The sequence below is a fragment of the Varroa jacobsoni genome, unplaced genomic scaffold (assembly GCF_002532875.2).
Source record: "Varroa jacobsoni isolate VJ856 unplaced genomic scaffold, vjacob_1.0 contig01616, whole genome shotgun sequence".
Classification (NCBI taxonomy): Eukaryota; Metazoa; Arthropoda; class Arachnida; order Mesostigmata; family Varroidae; genus Varroa; species Varroa jacobsoni.
Window position 1 is genome coordinate 57,862 of NW_019214662.1, and position 19,917 is coordinate 77,778.

General features: G+C 38.1%; 1 protein-coding gene across 3 annotated transcripts; it reads left to right on the forward strand.

The window, feature by feature from the left end:
- Positions 1 to 2,943: 2,943 nt before the first annotated feature.
- step (cytohesin steppke) lies at positions 2,944 to 19,911 on the forward strand. Of its 3 annotated transcripts, XM_086973167.1 has the most exons (11): positions 2,944 to 3,031; positions 3,732 to 3,917; positions 15,182 to 15,325; positions 15,724 to 15,841; positions 16,196 to 16,292; positions 16,586 to 16,756; positions 17,069 to 17,217; positions 17,416 to 17,568; positions 17,905 to 18,113; positions 18,341 to 18,413; positions 18,774 to 19,911. In XM_086973167.1, exons 2-11 carry the CDS (start codon positions 3,899 to 3,901, stop codon positions 18,916 to 18,918), a joined length of 1,278 nt encoding a protein of 425 aa, XP_086829293.1. In that variant the 5' UTR covers positions 2,944 to 3,031; positions 3,732 to 3,898; the 3' UTR covers positions 18,919 to 19,911. The 3 variants fall into 3 exon arrangements, with proteins under 3 accessions (XP_086829293.1, XP_022709059.1, XP_086829294.1); XM_022853324.2 differs by lacking the exon at positions 2,944 to 3,031 and having other exon boundaries at positions 3,038 to 3,917; XM_086973168.1 differs by lacking the exons at positions 2,944 to 3,031; positions 18,341 to 18,413 and having other exon boundaries at positions 3,038 to 3,917.
- The last annotated feature ends 6 nt before the right edge of the window (positions 19,912 to 19,917 follow it).

Here is a 19,917-nt window from a genome sequence, read left to right on the forward strand (position 1 = left end):
TAATAAATTTTTGCAAAAATTTCCTTCCTCTTCGAGATGATCTACCTTGAGTCTGAGTGAAGGTATTCTGACAGTTTTACCGCATCAGACTTTCAAACGGTACTAACGTCAATTCAACGCGATTCGTACCACTTGAGATATGTCAACTGAAAGCTATCCAGCTAAAAGTCCCTTCTTTGCGTTTGGAAAATTCTCGCCGAGCGTGGCGTGTCAGTGAATAAAGGAATCGCTTAAAAGACGGATTTTTCAATCTTGGTCCTTTTGTTTAAAGGGCTACGCTCTCCGATGTACAAGAAACTCCGACTGAAAAAGTAAATCAACTTGTTAATAGGCTTGTTAGACTCACCCCTACAGTTATTTAACTAACCAGCAAATAATCCGTATGCAAACACTGTTCGGAGCTAGAACAATACATTTTTTTGTTTTTGTCTTACCGCAGTTCTGAAAATCCGGTATATATGACTATAATTGTAAGCTATCATTCATGAAATCGAATTTTATGGGCGATTCTACGAAGGCTTAAAAAAGTTCGAATGAAATAGTTTTTTCGTTTGAATGAAATAGAGCTTTCGTTTATTTAATTGTGGCTAAGATATGAACATTTCGAAACGCTACGTAACAGCAATGCAGCCGCTCATTGGTTAGACACTCTAGGTCCACAACTGTAGTTTTGTAAAAATACCTATTTAAAACTCCTCAAGCCAAAAGATTTTTCTGTTTCTTAACGGACAGAATATACTCTACCAGCAGACGACATGGGTCCAATAGGATCCCAGTTGGGTAAATGTTAAACGAAGTGATTAGTGGTACCGTTCACTCCATTGTAGATGTCAACTTTTTAATATGAAATGCTGTGTATGTTTAGCTCCTGTAAAAGAATGGGCAATTGTTAAACTAGGGCCACACGATATTACGATGATGTTAGACAATTTATCGTTGTAAATATACAATAATATATAACAAAAACAAAAGTATACAATAAGGAAAGGAGAATAAAACAATAGCTGAGATCATAAAGGAGTGCAAAAATAATTCAAGTACTTTGAAACTATTTAGTAATTGATAGTTAGTTCGTTGATGATGTCATGGATACTCGTGCTAGTCTATCTTAGTGTTCGCAAAAATTTAACCAGCTTCTTCCGTGATCGGGACTACTACGAGGAGCATCTGTTACATAGAAGTTACTAAAACAAAAGCAACAGGACATTCTGTGGACCATTCTCTCCCAATAACACGTTCTGACCATAAAGAGAATATATTTTCTATGGGCGGTACTTTGCTTTTATTAGAACAAAAATGTACACCATGGTGAACTTTTGCGCGAATTGAGTTTATCTTGAAGGCACTCTGTCTTAAATCTAAATACAAACCTCTCAACAATTTAGCACATCTAGCTGAATATATGACCCCTGATGGTGGTTTCGAAATTTTGAAATACCACGTATCACTCTATGAGATACATCATTATCCAGCTGATATCTTAAAACGCGAATAACACGTTGGATGATTAATGGTCACAAATATCACATGCGATTTTTCTTTCGCCCGGTCCTATAGAAGAATCATACGCTTGATTCAACTGATCTCTTTTTTTGTTCTCTGTGCGAGTAGCTAACCTTATAAAAATTAGCTTTTTCGAATTTCAAAACTTCTAAGCGCAGAATATGCGCTAAGCCAACCATTCTGTGATAAAATCTAAATTGACTATGCGTGTCGCTAGAGGTTAGAGTATCTGAAAAGGTTCAAATACAATTGCCACGCATCCAAACAAACTATGTTCAACGAAATAAGCGTATACAGAGACGAATCATACGAGGTCAGTCATAGAAAGTACATTTGAGCTAATAGATTACTATTTGTTATAAATTCTGCGATCGTAAGGGACGGCTGTTGTAACGCCATCGTAAATATACCCTTAATTTCTTGGCCTCTGTCATTTTAACAAAGAACGCTTAGCCAAGGCTGCTTAAAATTAGATACACCAAGTTGTCAATTTGGCGACAGATTGCTTACGAACCTCTCTCATTATAGATAACTTACAAAAGCCACTAGGCACAGAGCGGATCTATTGAATTCCTTTTAAGTTGCAATCCCATTGGCTGTATGTAATGGGTTCAAATTTAGGAAAGGACGTTCGCACTACATACGTAGATAATAAGTTGAAGTGGATCGATTTGTTTTTAATATAGAAAAGTCTTCGAGGTTTGGCGTTAAACGAGTTTGCATATGTTATGGGAAGCTGGGGAAAGGAATAAAAGAAAAAAGATTTTCTGATATAACCAAAGAATAAATGATATGCGCAGATTGTATAAATGAATTTTATGTTGTTCTGTGCTCCGGGGCAGCAAAAAAAGGATGCGATTTCTAAAAAAAATATATGAAGAAAATTAAAAAAAAACTTTGTTTAACTTAAAAATGGGTATAACTGCTGAAATTTTCTATCATTTAAGTCAGAAACCGTTACAAAAAATGACGAAATATGAAACAGACGCGAGAAAAAAGTACTTTCGATAGCTGTTGTCGTTGTCCGTGTAGAATAGTGACACTGCATTTATAGCAGATAAATTCAAATAACAGTTAGAAGCGTATTGGGCTAGATATTATCGTATACCCACCTAAATAAATTCGAATAAATATATTCTACTAGTTAACCCTCTTTGCCTCGCGAAGACAAACTGCCCGTCTTTTTCACACAACTTACATGAATTGTGAGTTTCGCAATAAATCTAATTATTTGTGTTCTACACTTCATCAGATACCATATTAATCATGGTTCAAATCGCCCGCGCTGCTTCTTAGTTTCTGCGCCGGTTCTTCACTGTTATTATGAATTTAGACAAGCGATTTGATCCGCTTTCATCGCCTGTTCGTCTGTCTGCCATCTTCGTATCGTCTGCTTTATCCTCTCCCGCATAAACAACAAACAATCGCGCAGGGTCACTTAGGCCAGCACCAATTGAGGAGTGTTGGTCTGTTCTGTTGGCATTGTCGTCGTCTAGGGACACGCAGTCACTGGTGTTGGCAGCCATGGGTAAAATATTGAACGGAAAAAACCGTCATAGCAGCCGCAGCGCTGTAGGAGTAGGAAGCTGTAGGAGTTGTCTGTAAAATCCGTCTGTTATATTATCACTATGAATTAGCATCGCAACAACAGCGGCAGTAGCAAAAGATGTAATATTCGACGACTTTTCCATACGACAACTTCATAGCATCATCGCCAGATATATATATATATATATATATATATATGAACATAGCAGTATCGGCCACAGCAGTGGCTGTGTTATTATGATTATGACTAATAATGATTATCGGCTGATGTAGAGAATAGAGCGAGTGTGCAGATGCGGTGCTGGTGATGATGAGTAGGGCAATAAGAGCTGGTAGTCGTCCGAGATGCTCATTTATGTTGCTGCTGTCAGTTAGAGTGAAGACAACAGTGTGAAATGATCCGTTTTTCTTGCTGCTACTAGTACTACGATTGGATATCATTCCCTGTTTCTTCGTGTCAAGGGTCGTTGTTGTTAGCAAGTCATAATCAAAAACGTCTCCGCAGCTGGTGTTAGTTCTGATTTTGAAACAGAATTATACGACGAGTGCACAGAGACAATGGTTTCGGTGTAAACATAATATGTAATAAATGGCGGAGCAATGTCGATACGGTGATTGAATAAGCAGTGATTGATTGTAAGCGGATTCTTACTGTGTGTATATCAATAACGATCCTCCAGGCAAGCTCACAAGTAATGAAGAGATTTAGCGCAAAATAGTTTTTTGCGATCGAAGATATACAGTCAGTGATCTGTGTGTCGACGCCGTGGTGGCAAAGCACGCTGTGGTTGCCTATTTTTAAATTTGCCACGGAACGAGGAGATTCCTCGGCAGATCGGTACTAACCATGATTCAGCCGCATACAGGTGAGTTTTACTTTGACTTTTCTCCTATTTTAGGCCACTAAAGCGTCACATCGACATCAAACGTTTAACAGTTACACTCAGTTCATCAATGATAGATTAAAATAAACCGTTTGGTTCGTAGCGGACACCAATCCATGTAAAAGTGGCCAGTTAGATATCGATTACTTGGTGACGTAGTTGTTCCAAAATTATCTGGCTGTTACAATGCAGAGCTGATAATAAGTGCATAAGGGTTACACTCTTATTCTAATGTGTGACATCACTGTTCCTACGATCCATGCTGTGGTCGTTGTCACTGTCAAAAATTTCGCTCTGTTGGTAATTGAGAGAACACTGCATGGAATTCCGATTTCACGGCCAAAAATATTCACACATAATCTACTTTGTCTTTTATTTATTTATGAAACAGTCTAATGATGCTCACAGAAGCCTTGTAACGTCATAGGACTAACGTCGGCGACTGCCATGTAGCTCATGTGTGCTAAAATGACATTTTTCTGTTCGCAGAACAGTAACTGAGAACTAATACTTTAATTACAAATAAAAAAGCAATTTGGGTTCTATTGATTTATCCGTTCCATCGAGCTAAGGCTACAATAGCTCTTACTTAAGCACAGCGCTATTTCGAGATGAACTAAAGATTAACTGGCAATCTGGGACTCTAAAATAACCGCATTTCCTTCGCATTTATATAGTTAACGCCTAATTTACGCAAAGAGTAAAATGAGCTACATGTATATATGTATATATAGCCAATTGAGCAAATATATGATATTACATAGAATGATCGGTCATTGTTGTTATATACAGACCTACAACTGCTGTAAACGCTTACTAGTTTGGAACTGTACTCTAACTACTGAAGCTGCTTTGTGTTGCACTCTTAATTTTAACGTTCTTGTCTCGGCAGTAGGTTTTTTAAGAAAAGCCATTTATATTCTTTCTTTAACTCGTACTTTTTTCACGGTTGCGCAGGATTTTGGAGATTATTTAAAAATGTTTACTAAAAAGCATAACTTTTGCGCAGTATTACTTAAATTGTCCTTCTCGGCTCTCTATTGCTTTTTATTTTGAAGCCAAACCTCAAGGCCGCATATGCCACACTCAACGAGGCATGTCAGGTAGGTTATGTCAAGAAGGCTGCTAGTGACAATTCATATTTTGCTTTTACTGGGAGCTCTAGCGATATGGATCGGATATTACCTTTGTCTTCTATTAGAGCTGTACTTTGCATATATTCAAACGAAAATTAATTGACTGGTTTAACTATAAGAAACAGATCTCTCATGCTGAGCATTACTGCAATAAACCCTTTGGGTTCATTTCAGAACATGGATAAGGAACGTACTCTAGTTTAGAATGTGTCTGCTCACTTAGATATGAGGTACCAAAATTCAAATGTCAATTTTTGTCAAATTTACGAAACCTATTCTTGTTTGTGTATCACTTCTATAGAAGTAAATGTCCGTTGAAACGAGAACAGAACGAGCAATAAATGATTGAGAAGCCTTTATTTGGCGAATGCTGAAGATCAAATTACTTTTCTGCCGAAGATAATATAAATAGTAGAACGACACTCGATGTCCTTGAGCATGTCACATACGATGTTCAAAAATAAGATGGAAGAGTTTTGAGTTTGTTGCAGATTAAGTCGACATATTTCCGCTAAAGAATTTGATAGTCGGAAGATGCATATTATAGAATTTATAATTAAGAAAGCACTGCACACCTGGAATTAAATACTGATTTAACCCTGATTCTGCAGAATTAAGTAAAAAATAAATTATCCGTCCTTTAGTGCAGACTTTTTTTTTCCAAAAAAAGATATGCGATGGCGTAGGCACATGGATTTACTCCTGAATTTTGCCCTATATAAAACAGTGTTCTATGGGAAACAGAAATGTAAGTTCCGCATGATTATAATTTGGATGTATATTGTAGATGGAGATGCTAGAAAACCAATTATGCCTTGCAGCAGGTCATCATCTACATGTTAGTACCGCTTGTTCTCAGTTTGGAAGGTCGCCAGACAATGGTTTCGACATAGTACAGGGTTAACATTCAAAATGTTGTCCCAATAGTCGATCTAGAACATTCAGTAGTGCACGTGCTAACGAAATATATGGCGAGTAAACTGACCAGCTCTTTTAGATGACGACGGAATACCTGGTATGCTATTAGCCATTTTACAAAGGCGTGTGGAGAGAGATATTACAGAGGCAATGTTGAAAGTGGACGTTAAAATTAACAAGGAACGACTACTTCCTGAAATAACCTGAGAAACTGGTAGCTATTTTTTTTAAGAATAAGAAACCACTATTTGAAATTAATTAAAAAATGTTTATAGCTAAACCCCAAGTATAGGCATATGCTTATGCTCTTCACTCGTTAGATAACTGAAAAGATGTTTTGTATCATTTACGTGAAACCAGTTTTCGACTAACTACTGCATCTGATCAGTTGAATGGCAAGAAGGGCGTCGCGGTAAAAAATCTGCGGTCCATGTTCTTCCTTCTCTATCGAATTGTGTCTTTTATACTGTCTTACGGATCGAGAAATTTAATGCAAGAGTTAGTGATGTAGATTAGGTAGATTCATATATTACACTTGCAACTATGAATTTTTTTATTTTTTAGCGCTAGTATAATTCACGTTATCTGTGGTAAGATACTCACTACTTCCACATTTAGCAGTATTTGAATGGCTCTTTTTGTGGACCATCATCCAACTGTAATAACTGAAAGTACCTTCAGGTAGAAATGAGAGCGATTCGTTAATGAAAGCCCATATTTGGGTTTTATTAAATGAAGCATTTAGAGTACTGATGTCAACTGCTATTATTAGTGACATGAATTTAGGTAGCAGCACGCAATGTTTCTCAATACCACTAAAGTTCAGTTCTTCGCCGTCCACTATCAAAGGAAACCTCTCTTCTAGACTATTTGTGTAATAGGATGGCGCGCTTGCTTGCGATCATAAAAATGTCACCATTTGATTATATCCGACTGTAAATAGGCATCATTTTTTTAACGAGCGATAATTCTTCACACAGCCTATGTATTTCCATGACTGGAATATAGTGTAATTAACTTTAGTGACATCTGATTTAAAGACGTTTCTAATCAGTGTCGGCACTCATTAAATCTTGCGGTTTGAAATGTTTTTTTATTTGAGACTTACACAACATCTCACACAAGACAGCATTATCGCCTTATAGGGCGTGTCTTGACATCCGCTTGGCGTTAGCGTTTTAAGCCTAATAAAGTATAGATATGTTCAAGTAAACCCTTCACGCACACGCGCACGTACGTAGGTTCGCGCACGCGTCTATCTATTACAGTTTTTTTTTTATGGGAACGCGCCTGTCGTGAGAATAAAGCTGTCTACGAAGGGTAACTTTATCATCGTTACGCGGAAGTTACCAAATCAACTCAAGAAATGGCCATCCATCCATCCAAACAGTATATTTGCAGCTAAACCTCAGTAGGAATCTGTTGTCACACAGTCATTAATGCACAATCATTAATTTTTGTGTGGACGTTGCAAACATGATAATACTACGATTAATACGATAGTACCAGTTTAATTGTTATTATCTTCTTTCGTTGGTCGTTCGACTACTACTTCTGTAGCATGTGGTACTCGTGTTTCTGCTAAATACTTCGAGTGGCAGATCCGAAGCCGTTGTTAAGCTACGCGGCAGATATTACTTCTATTAGCACTCGTGTCACGACATATGAAATAGCACGTACCAGTTTCTGCTGAGCCTTCGGCGTTGCGAGCGGCGTAACGCGACATCAGATATATTGTATATACCCAAGTTGATATATTGCTACTAGACTTGATAAAGAGATGATGAGAAAGGGGATAGGGCAAGAAATCTTGACAAAGCTATATCTAAATAGATATATATATGCAGGTGACCAGTGACCAATAGCTAAAATGACCAATAGTAGTTATAGTGGTTGGCCATAAGTGTCACCATTTGATTTACAAATCCGACTGTAAATAGGCATCATTTTTCTAACGAGCAATAATTCTTCACACATCCTATGTATGTGTTCATGACTGGAATATAGTGTAATTAACTTCAGCGATTGACGAACGGACGAGCGGTTCCCCGGTACCAGCGCATATGACGTCGAGCCTGCGTTGAAATCATCTGGATTCTCTATATTACTACTTCAAGCACTTTTATTGTCTGAACTATAAAGAACGTTTTTTGTACTTGGCGATTCATATTACGACTGTACACAATTCCGATTTAGGAGCCCTGTGCAGAGCTCCGCCGTTGTTGTGCTCGACTCTTCGATACGACAGAAGACAAGGACTAAACTGGCGTGATCATTCCGCGTTTTTCATACGGTTCTTGCCGTACTCTTCAGTTGTTGCGCTCGAATCTTCGAGACGACAGAAGACGAGGATTAAACTGACTGATTTCCTCGTACGTTTCTTGTCGTACTCCTTAGAAAACAGTGTCTTCTAATAAAGTTTTGTTTAGCTATTTATAGGTACGTTTTTTTCAGTGCTACGGAATTATAAGCTATGAGGCGTTCCAGACCAAGGAATAGAAACCTAGTTTTTTTTTTCATAATTACATACACGCATTGAAACACCATAGTTTGTTAGGATTGACAATTTCTTTTTGACAATTAATAATAAGTTGTACGTGAAGCCCATATTGGTCCGCTACAGTTTTATGCATACAAATGTTCATCAAAGGTAATTAACATGACTGTAACGTAATGCCACTAAGTCTGCTGAGGGTTCTTCGGTCTAGGCTTTAGATAACTCAAAAATAGCAGGAAAGCTGTAAAACCGTTTATACCAATCTTGAGCGAGGTAGTTTGTTTTTATTAATCCTTATTTTAATCGACTCTGATTAAGTTGTGTGCAAATATTGCGCAGATAGGTTTTAAAGGCCTTTTTGAGTAAGTAATAAAGGTCGGAATTGCCTGTTTTTTGGCATGCTGAATGTGGAATTTGGTGTACATTAGCGTAAATGAAGTTAAAATATTTATAGAAACCTCATGCTGTTTGAAAAAAATGCAAATGACCTAAAATATGCCTATTTTGAAACCTACATTTTGGCATTGGGTATGTTAGTTTAATTAATGCTAAAATTTGTTGCTTATAGCTTCTGTTCTTGCTTGATTGGTGACCACTGAATCTGGCTAGGTTTCGAAAGCAGCAACAATTTCAACAACAACTTTTTTAGGATTAATACATTTATAAATTAAGTAAATCATGTAAGCTCGCCCGTCGCGCACTTAGCTCGTGAATATTACGTAGTCTTTTTTTAATTCCTGGAGGGGTGTCATTGAAACCCACAAGACAGTGAAGGTGCTTTATGATTTTCGAGAAGCGTTAATTAATAAGAAGTAGGTTACAAGTATTTCCATCAAAATAGCTGTTTTTTTCGGCTATGTCCTTTGGGACAGCACTAAACTGATGGCATCAACGATTATCTACGACAGAACATTAGGTCATTGGCTTCCTTATCACTGATAGAGTTTAGTTAGTGGCATTACATGGACCTCTTGTGAATTGGTTGAATTTATTTTTGCAATAATGGCACGGAATCACGTTACATCGAGACTTTCTACTGATAAGCGCGCAACCGTAGATGCTAGACGTATTTTTGTTGTACAAAAAATATTGTGTGTTTAGTATTATTGATTCTTATTACTTCCAACGAATCAAACATTGAATTACTAAACTTTAAATTCCAATGAACTGAGGATTTGTAAAGTCCTCAGTTCATTGGAATCAAAAGTTTCATTCAATGTACGGACAGCTTTGCGAAGATAATGGCTTGAATAAAACTTAAGTCTAAACGGAACTCAGATCGTTACGATTGGCCGTCTACACGAATGCACTGGGTCAGTACGGCAACCGTGTCATCGAATCAAACACTTACGTCTGAAAGTTAGATGGAATTGCCAAAGATGGCGGCACCAGGTGTGCTATCTTCAGTTTTGCAATAATTGTATTAACGTGTAGCATTGCGGCACGCGACATAATACAGACGGAATTAATAGTTTGGAGAGTTTGCTGTCAGGAGGAACAGATGGTTAGCGTACGGTACGAAACATCAAAATTAGAAACTGGGACATTAGCCGAAAGCGCCTGATAGGCACCTATTAACGTTCTAGTAAGCTCTACAACTACTATAACAATTAATACTAGATTCAAAAGAAGTAGAATTTAGGAAATGGTAAGGCTTTCGCGCATTCGCTCAGCTTTCTTTCTGTGTGCTTATTTACCTTGGAGTTGTTTTTATTTCAGGAGTTGCACTCGTTTTTCTTTCAATTCTTCTTTAGCAACTTAATTTATATAAGGCACTATAAAAACATTACGATACATGTTTTTATATATATACAATTATTACAATGGGTTTTTGGCTGTTGCTAAGTGATGTTGCATTATTAACCCAAGAGATGATATTTGGTAAATAAATAAAGCTGGATTGCTCAGTATTAAGTCTTCATAATGGCAATCAACTCGTGTAAAGGACTTTCCTGAATGGACTTTGTTGAGGCTCTTTTGCAGTCAGAGACTTAAAACAACTAACCCTAACACGATGTGCACTAAGCGATAATTTTGTTTTTAATCCATTGTTTCAGTTATTTTTGATGGTTAGGTTTCTGGCTAAACTGGAAATCTAAGCATCCATTCCCTCAACGTGCTATACATATTTGGCACACGGACGTTTTATTTAAATTGTGTTTTCATAACTAGAATCTAAGTAAAAATTTTTAAAGTGGGCTAGAGATTCCTTCAGTCGTTGACGGAGAAAGTGTGTAATAGTTACTTTACGATCATGAGTATAGCTATACCTATGATGTCTGCCAATTATTATGAATCGAGTCATAATATCATATTCTTATACTCAAAAACGCTGAAAAATTGGGCAAAAAATACGACACCAATGTTTTGACCTCATTAACGCCGATAGCGCCACTGTCGTCACGCTGTTGTTGAATAGCACTTCAACAGCCACGAGCATTGTCGTATACGTTCCAATAGACCTTAACAGTTTTGCGGCATAATTTATTTGGCTAACCAGTGTACAGATCATTGTTCTTGTTGCAACAGCTAAACAGTGTCCTAGTTAACACATATCACTGAAGAAGTTTCTGTTCGACCATGGTGGTCATCATTGGTACTGCAGGAGGAAGTGACGCACAGTATATAACAAGATCGAAGTTGTAGGAGCCCAGGTCAATTTTTTGTAAGAATTCTTTTGCACTCGTTTTTCCCAATAAATGATATTTGTTTTCTTCGTTAAAGTTGACGCAGCGGCAAGTAGCTCATGCCCGTTCCGCTGACTAGAAAAAATTTTGTTTCTGTGACAGTAGGTTATGTTTTGTATTCTCGGTCATTGTTTACGGCTTTCTTATATCTTTCCACCAAATGATGTATGCTATCTCGCCAAATGTAGCGGATTTCATTTCTAAGTTTTCCAGCTACGTTTTGAGTTCTTGATCTGTGTCGAAAGTGATTGCCCTACTAACGAAAGAGAGAGAAATCCGTTGGCGCAAGGAGCGGATACACCAAAACATCTCATTCAAGCTCTAGGAGGGCAGCTTTGACGATATTTGCTGTCGGTGGCTCCGCGTTGTCGTAAAACAGGATGATCCAATTCTATCTGCAGGATCTACTATTAAATAGCCTGGTGGACTCTATGCAATTCAACTAAATAAGCGTGTCAATCAACTGTCTGGTTTGATAACTTTGTGCACACACACCCACATACACACACACACACACGAAGTTTTGTTGTTGTACTTTGTGTGCACAAAGTACAACTTTCTTTGGATTAAGATTTGGTTGAAATATAAGCCTTCGCTTCCTCCCTAAAGCCGCTCAATGTGTGATTCATATTATTGCATAGGTACCAGTCTTATTACCGATGACAATTTCGTGCGAAAATCGGGTACTGAGGCCGTGTGATACACGATACAATTCGAAACGTTGAGATACTACGTTAGTTTATAACTCGTTGTAGAGTCGCCCAAGCTTTAAGTTTTTGCGCAAACCAAGAAATTTAAGGTAATCAGTGATGATCTAGTCGCCGTAGCCAATCTTTTCAGCCAATTCCTAGGTTGTTTGTCTTTCAAATGATCATAACAATCGATCAAAGCGGGAGGTCGTTATTGTGGACAAGGTAATTGTTTCGGACTGTTCTGGGAGAGTGTTGGCCTTGACAAAATGTAAAGTACGGAGAGTGTAGAAAATACTTTTTTTCACCCAAAAACACCTAGTCTTGAGCAGTTTAAAAAAAGAGTTGAAATTACATTCACGACAATACCGTTGCAGCACCATGATAGAGCTGGACAAGCGCTTTCCAGCGATATATCAGAACAAGTAAAAGAAAATGGTAAAGAGAAGCTTTTGAAGAGGCCGCAAGAGCTTACTGCTCAACCTAACAGATGAATACGATAGGCAGAAATTCTAGCTATGATGCGTTATAAACCTGCATATGTTATTCGAGCTGACTATAGCGGAGTTCGGATCTGCGTGTGAATGGCATCGTGTTGCACAATCGAACCGTTGTATTAAACGTCGGTTTTGGGTTGAGCGTAAATCAACTGTAGACCCAGACAGCGCGCCAGTGAATAAACGACTTAGTTATCGATATCGCTAAATACCAGCTCCAAAAACGCAACTCTGGAAGTTACCGTGTCTATTGAGAGACAGCGTCAAGAAAAAATCTTAGTTCTGGCTGTTTACCCCACTTGCGCGGACCTCACAGTTCCTTCTTGCACATTAGTTATTAAATTTATTCAGATTTTCTTTTTTTTTTTCAACTTTATTTTCCCAGGAAACTTTTAAAAATAAAGGCAGCTTATCAAGCTCTAGGCTGTCATTGCATACGGCTCGACCTTTTAAAGAGCTGGAAACTACTTCGGCGAAATAGAGTACAACGTTTGTGTTAGTCAGATACAAGGAACAGTTTTATATGAGAGGTTGCTGAGCTTCCAAGTCCAACATTACTGTCAAAACAAGCTTTGTATCCTTCTTTGTTACTGTTTTTCTGACCTGCCTTTTTTACTGAGAATCCATCCGATCCCTATAAGTACCGAACGATTTCCCAGAAACCGTATTGGGCCTTTAACAGCGAACAGTTTTTAAAGGAAATTCTGTTCTTATAATATCTGACTAGCATGTAGGGCGTTCCTTGACTTCCTTTAACAACGTCTTCCAACATTCATCCATATTTCTTGGAACTTGTTTTCACTAAATTGTTTCACCTAGTTTTTTCCGCTTTAATTTACGTTCTCTGCTTTTGCTATGTCATTTTTCTACCAGTATCTTAGTTCTATCAGGTTTCTTGGGATGGCATACATCATCGTTACCCCGCACGTTTCTTCTAATGGCTGCCAAAGGTATACACACTAGCTTTCATTGTTGTTAACCTTTGGAACAGTACTTGAAACGCCTTTTCGGGTCTAGCTGCTACTTTGAAAGCTCTCGATTTGAAATTTATTTCATTGCAATGTTAATCGCTTAAGTGTACTTTGTTTTTCGATGCTTTCCGTTTTTATGTAGCCATTGAGGTTACAAATTAGCTTTTGGGCAGTGCAATGGAAACCACTATTTTATAGATTTTTTCCCACGCCCCTTAACTTCACCCACAGAAACGATTCTTGTTCTTTTCGATTATGCTGTTTTGATCTATTTCTAAGTTTTATTATTTATTTTATTCAAGGGTTGTATGCCAATCTTTCGCTTCGCTACCACTTTTTTCTTGTGATTAACTTCAGGGATGTTAATTGTAAACATTATTATAAAACATGGCTTATTTGGCCGGATGTGTTGTTTGAGCGCGGCAATTGTAATGTTTCGTCGGGACGTACTTCCTCCAGTCATGCGCCGCCCTACCGTACATCAGCTCATAGTCTCATTTATTCTAAGTCGTCGGGGATACCTCCGACGCCCTAAGCCTCAGTGTCCCTGTATGTTCGATGTATGCTTGTGCACTGGCTTCCTAAGAAAATCAATGAAAACTATTATGTTATGTTTCTATTATTATCTAAGTCTGTTATGGTTTCGTTTAAAATTCCCAGCATAGTTCCAGTCTTGTGTTGAAGCCATCTAAACCAACCGCATGAGCAAAATGATACTGTGTTCCTTTTTTGTCAGCGCGATTGCCTTCTCGGCTTTGTTCTTTAAATTAACTCTTCTGTCCTTTTTGCTCGTCGCTACGGCAGTCTTCTTTGCTGGCCTCACTTTACAGTATTTCGTATTATCTACAATGTAGCATTGTATAAATCCTTGTTTAAAAGTTTATGGGTAATATGTGCCGGAGTTAGTACGCGAGGCTCCGTTTTGATACCGTGTTTGTTTCGAAACCGGGCAAAGACTGTTGGAAACTGTCCCTTTGAGTAAATTTTAAGCGGGGTTTCACGTAGATACATTGCTCACATTTCGATAAATGTGACCAATGCGTCTACGTTCCATAACTACGTTGTTTTTCAACATAACTATTTTTTAAAATGTGATTGTCTGACAGGCCCCTTTTTTGCTTCAAGTGCAAAAGCCGCACTGCGTTATAGCATTGTTTTATAACGAAGCGCGGAACTTCCACTGTATTGAACCTACGCAACGTGGCGTACATAAGCGTGAGCTTTTTATACATTGGTTTACGTGGACTTCCCATCGCAGTTATGGATTCCATTTGCTCCTAATAATCAGAAAAAGAATTTTGAGTCTGTTTAGAGTAAAAAAGTAGGACCTACTTGGCAATGGTCATATGTATCTAGCCATCGCGGACGATTGTTCGGTTATAAAACAGTATGAAATACCTGAGGATTTCTAAGTCGAAATGGTTACTCAGTGTTGTTTTTTTACTTACCATATTTTGTCCGATTTTGATTAAAATAACTATGAGTAGGCAGACCATAAGATACCACCATAGTCGTGTTCATTAGGAAAAAAAATTACGAGAGGGATGCCGCTGGTGTGTGTACTTAAAAGTATGAGGAAGAAACCAATTATCCTTTAAATTCTCACTGGAATTTTAGAGGGCGGCAAAAAATGGGCGGCTTGTACAATTAGCGATTGGTGTGCTTCAGCATCTCTGTTTTCCTGAGGGGAAAAAATACCGTCAAATAGCAATGATAAATCGCGAATGAGTGTCATAGCAGTCTTTGCATTTGTAATACAACTATCAGGCTTCGTAATTCGTTTATTTAACAGAAACATCTCCGTACTAACAAAGCTTTTATTGTCATACGATTTTTCATTCGTGTTTCCAGAAATATCGCCTGCTGAATTTAAGGTGCTTGTGGACATTCAAGCGCGTAAATCGACCCTCAAAGCGGAAATAGAACGCATTCGTTTCGAGATTGAATGCGTCACAAACGATATGGCCAAACTGGAATCGGCTAATGTCACTAGAGGTACAACATTTGCAATAAAAACGTTTTCAGTAACACAATGTAGGTCATGCCGTGTGCGTGCCAATCCCTTTCCCACTCAACGTTATGGCCTCCACAAAACAGCACCTTCTTTTCCTAAATATTAACTATACGTTTTACTTTTAGGCCCAAAAAAATCCTTAATCTGATATGAAACTTCGTGTGCTTGCATTCGATGTTGAACATTAATTTAATTAGAACAATAGTTTGAATTAGAGCAAAATGCTACACTTTATACTTGGTTGTTTCAACAAAAAGCTCTTTAGCTGGAACCTTTAGGACGAAACTTAAAAAAATAGCGCTCTGATGCTGAACACTAATTTATACGTTAAATAGTATTCACTAACGGCTGACGTCAGGTGTACTTTTTGTCGTTTTAGGCGGTGGGGCTGTTGATGGCGGTGGAGGCGAAAATGCGCGACTCAAATTTCAAGCTTCAGGACGAAAAATGTTCAATCTAGATCCTCGAAAAGGCATCAACTATCTTATTGACTTTGGGTAATTGACATCAGTGGACTTCAGTGAAACAATGAAATGAATACAGTTGCAAAGCTGCCAGCTGACATCGGCTCTATGTTTGCTTTACTTAGCAGCAATTTATATCACTAGCAGAAATAACTGTCTCATTCGGTACGGGTCCGTCGTTTCTGTTCTGTATCGCCGAACGTGCACATACAAACATACCAAATAACATTGACAGTGTATCCATGGCAGTTATGACTGGGTGAATAAGGAAGGACTATGCAAACATATGCCGATGAGCCGTTGGCATTGCTTGCGGTATCGTATGATTATAAAATGTTTTGATCCGTCTACCAAATTTGCCTATTTATTTACACTAAATGCTTGCAGTCAGTTGGAAAAGACTCCCGAAGCAGTTGCGGATTTCCTGTTCAATGGAGAAGGCCTGTCTAAGAAATCCATTGGAGATTATCTTGGAGAAAAAGAGGTTAGTTCACATGAATGCTTACATTGTAGTAGATACGTTACTATTCGAAAAAAAAATATTATAGCACAATGAGAAGTTAGATAAGCAGCAGCACCAGCAACAAACATTCAATTATATTTTATGGCCAATCCGTATACATCCGTATAAATCTGTTGTATCAATGTAATATTATGATTTGTAATTTAATCTATTTTTTTTTATATGAAATACCAAGAGGTAATAAGGGTAATTGATGCTCTTACAGTGACCGTTTTAGAACGCCTAATAATGTGGGATTTTGTTTCATGATGCAGCCATTCAACGAATCAGTGTTACATGCCTTTATTGGATTGCACGAATTTCATAATCTTATACTAGTCCAAGCGCTGCGGAGGTTTCTGTTCAGCTTTCGTCTGCCTGGTGAATCACAGAAGATTGACCGCATGATGCAAGAATTTGCCAACCACTATTGCCAGCAAAATCCCGTAGGTACCTCAATTTACCTGCGCGAGATTTTTCAAATGTCAGGCTTTCAATGGCTAAATCGTTATGTGCAGTGTTTGAGTTCAACCGTAACAATATATCTGCATATAGGCTAACGACAGAGAAGGCGTTCCATATTAGTGAGCAAGTATCAATTAAGTGTAGATGGCTATATAGATGGCTAAGTATAGAAGAACTGCTAAAACTCAACCAAATGGTCATCTTTTTTAGAATTTACCTACTCCACACTACAGGACACGTACGTATAAGCTACCTACTAACAAAGACCCTTGACGTGTCGTACTTTCTTTCAGGGCGCTTTCTCTACGCCAGATCAGTGCTACATTCTGTCTTTCGCAATCATTATGTTAAATACGATGTTACATAATTCGGCTATTAAAGATAAGCCAACTACAGAGGGATTTATAAAGATGGTCACCGACTCCTCTATGAATTTTGACAGGTATACGCCTCTTTTAAGTTGAAAAGATAGAGCAGTATAACCAGTAGCATCCCCGATATCTTAACTGTCTGATTTAAGTGATCAGGTGAAATACACAAAGTTTACATTGTACGCTTTCAATTACTTTTAAACCTTCGGAAAGCAAGCTGTTTATTCTATTATTAAGCTTTTTTTTTTCAACTCATATGTCTGTCATAGGGCAATGCTGGTGTCTATATATGAAAACATACGAGGAGAACCATTCAAAAAACCAGAGGACGATGGGAACGACTTAATGCACACATTCTTCAATCCCGACCGCGAAGGTTGGCTGTGGAAACAGGGCGGCCGCGTGAAATCCTGGAAACGAAGGTCTGTGAGACAACAGTGTGATACGCTCGCAACAACTGCGGTGTGTGAAAAAGAGAGGGCAATTGTTTATTAGGGTTCTTTAAAGACAGGTTGATCTCAATTACAAGTCTCTGCACATTCTCGAAACGATGCCTGGAAAAAATGTTGCAGACAGTACGCTACGTTTCACTGACATCATTTATATATGCCCGTAGAACACACATAGTCTGTGCGCGTGTGTGTGTGCTCCCTACACGAGGCAAGAAAAAAAGGATCAATGCGATTTTCGGGTGATATTATATGCTTTTATCCACTCATCTCAGCCCCTATTCTAATTATTCCTGCTCTTGGATTCAGATGGTTCATATTGTCAGACAAATGTTTGTACTATTTCGAGTTCACAACGGACAAGGAACCAAGGGGCATTATTCCACTTGAGAACGTTTCTGTGCGCGATGCAACGGACAACAATCGGTCGAGTCGAGCACACTGTTTTGAGTTATTCGCAACAGCCGGAAACTGTATCAAAGCATGCAAAACCGATTCCGACGGAAAGGTCGTAGAGGGTAAGTTGGGCCAAAAACTGATCAACAGGTTTTTGAATATCCTGCCTACTAGGACAAATAGACGACCTGCTACTACTATATCTAAACTTGATTTGCAAGTATAATGGTTTTTATATTTCGTCTTTAACTGCCACCTGTAAGGTTATTTGCATTCTAAAATCGTTAAGTATTGACTACCATAGTAAATTGAATAAGTATCATGGTGTACAATTGTTGACTGTATACAGGAAAGCACACAGTTTACAGAATGTCGGCATCTACAGCCGAAGAAAAAGACGAGTGGATGCGATGCATCGAAAGGTAACTACTTACGACGTTTAACCGTCGTAAAGTATTATATGTAGTTTCGATCCCGTGAACTTAAAATGGTAGTTTGCTTAACCTGAAAAAAGATCGGCTTTCAGCGATATATTCTAATGACTCTTAAAGCTTTAACTATCTTTCTAAAAATTGATATTTATTTATAGCTATTGATTAGTTTCGGAGCGCTTACTGAACGAAACAGTAATCTCCACATCAGCATGAAGTGTTTAGGTGAACATAGCGGATACCCAAATCGTTTAATGCTGCCTTTACGCCTAAAATGTTCAAACGATTCGAGTATGACTAATATTTGAGTAGTCTTTCAACAAAGTAATAATCATGGTTAAATTGTTGCAGATCAACTACGCAACACCCGTTCTACAATATGTTGAATGCGCGCAAAAAGAAATTACAAGACACCCACGGTCACCACAAACAGCCACAGCAGTCACTACAACAGCAGTCACAGCAGCAGAACATTCAGCACTCACAGCAAACTTAATGAGCTCTTGATACTGGACAAAACTGAGTGCAAAGCAGATATATCAAAGGAAATGAAGCAATGCATGAAAACGATCGCCTATTTCCGAACAACTGGTCAAGCTACTTATCCTGTTGTTTTATGATTGTGTTGGGGCGTCCCTAAACAACACAAAATGAAGCCTCCTGTATTTTTCAATGTAGCTTCATAATGCCTGAGAAGTGTAATGTAATTTTTAGGAAGTTTTGTGACAGTGATGTTTCGTTGACTTCTCTTACAAGGAAAGATGAATCTATTGCGCAGCCTGACGCAATGTTTCTGTCGTCTAGTCGATGCATATTTAAGCCGCTGTTGTGCGCGCCAAGTGGAATTTCGAATTTTTCGGCACAACGATACTTTCAGTAACAATTGCACTACGACTTGTTGTTGTACACACTGACGGTATAGTACCATCGTATCAAAAGTAGGGTTTCATCGAAAGCCGGGTAATTCATTAACATCTTTCGATCAATTTTTTGCAGCTTAGGCCTGGCCCTTCCGTTGGTCTCTAGATTTATATACTGATGTAATTGATTCAAGTACTAATTTAACGGAAAACGTGTAAACAGCCGAAGTTCACAAGTGTTGCGACGCGTGTCCTTGTTTGCAATTTTTTAGTAACATGAGACAGATTATTATATATTCAGAATATTAGATAGCTTATTAATATTTTTGCTCTGTTGTTTACCCATTGCCAAGAGCGGATGTTGTAGGAATCTCTTCTTTCAGAAATTACGCCGCCACTTCTTCCTTATGGAACTGGTGAACAATTATTGTTCGATTAAAATGTAGGGCCAAATTGTGCATCCTCGAAAGATGGAAGATACGGACAAATCTTGGATTATACGACTTGGAAGTGTGCTATATGAGTATACGTGTATGTGTTTGGGAACATTTCCACAATTCAGACAGCTGTGGGTGGTTTGTAAAAAGTGCCAACAGTAACCTAGTGTAAAGTAGCATAATATAGAAAAATTGAAT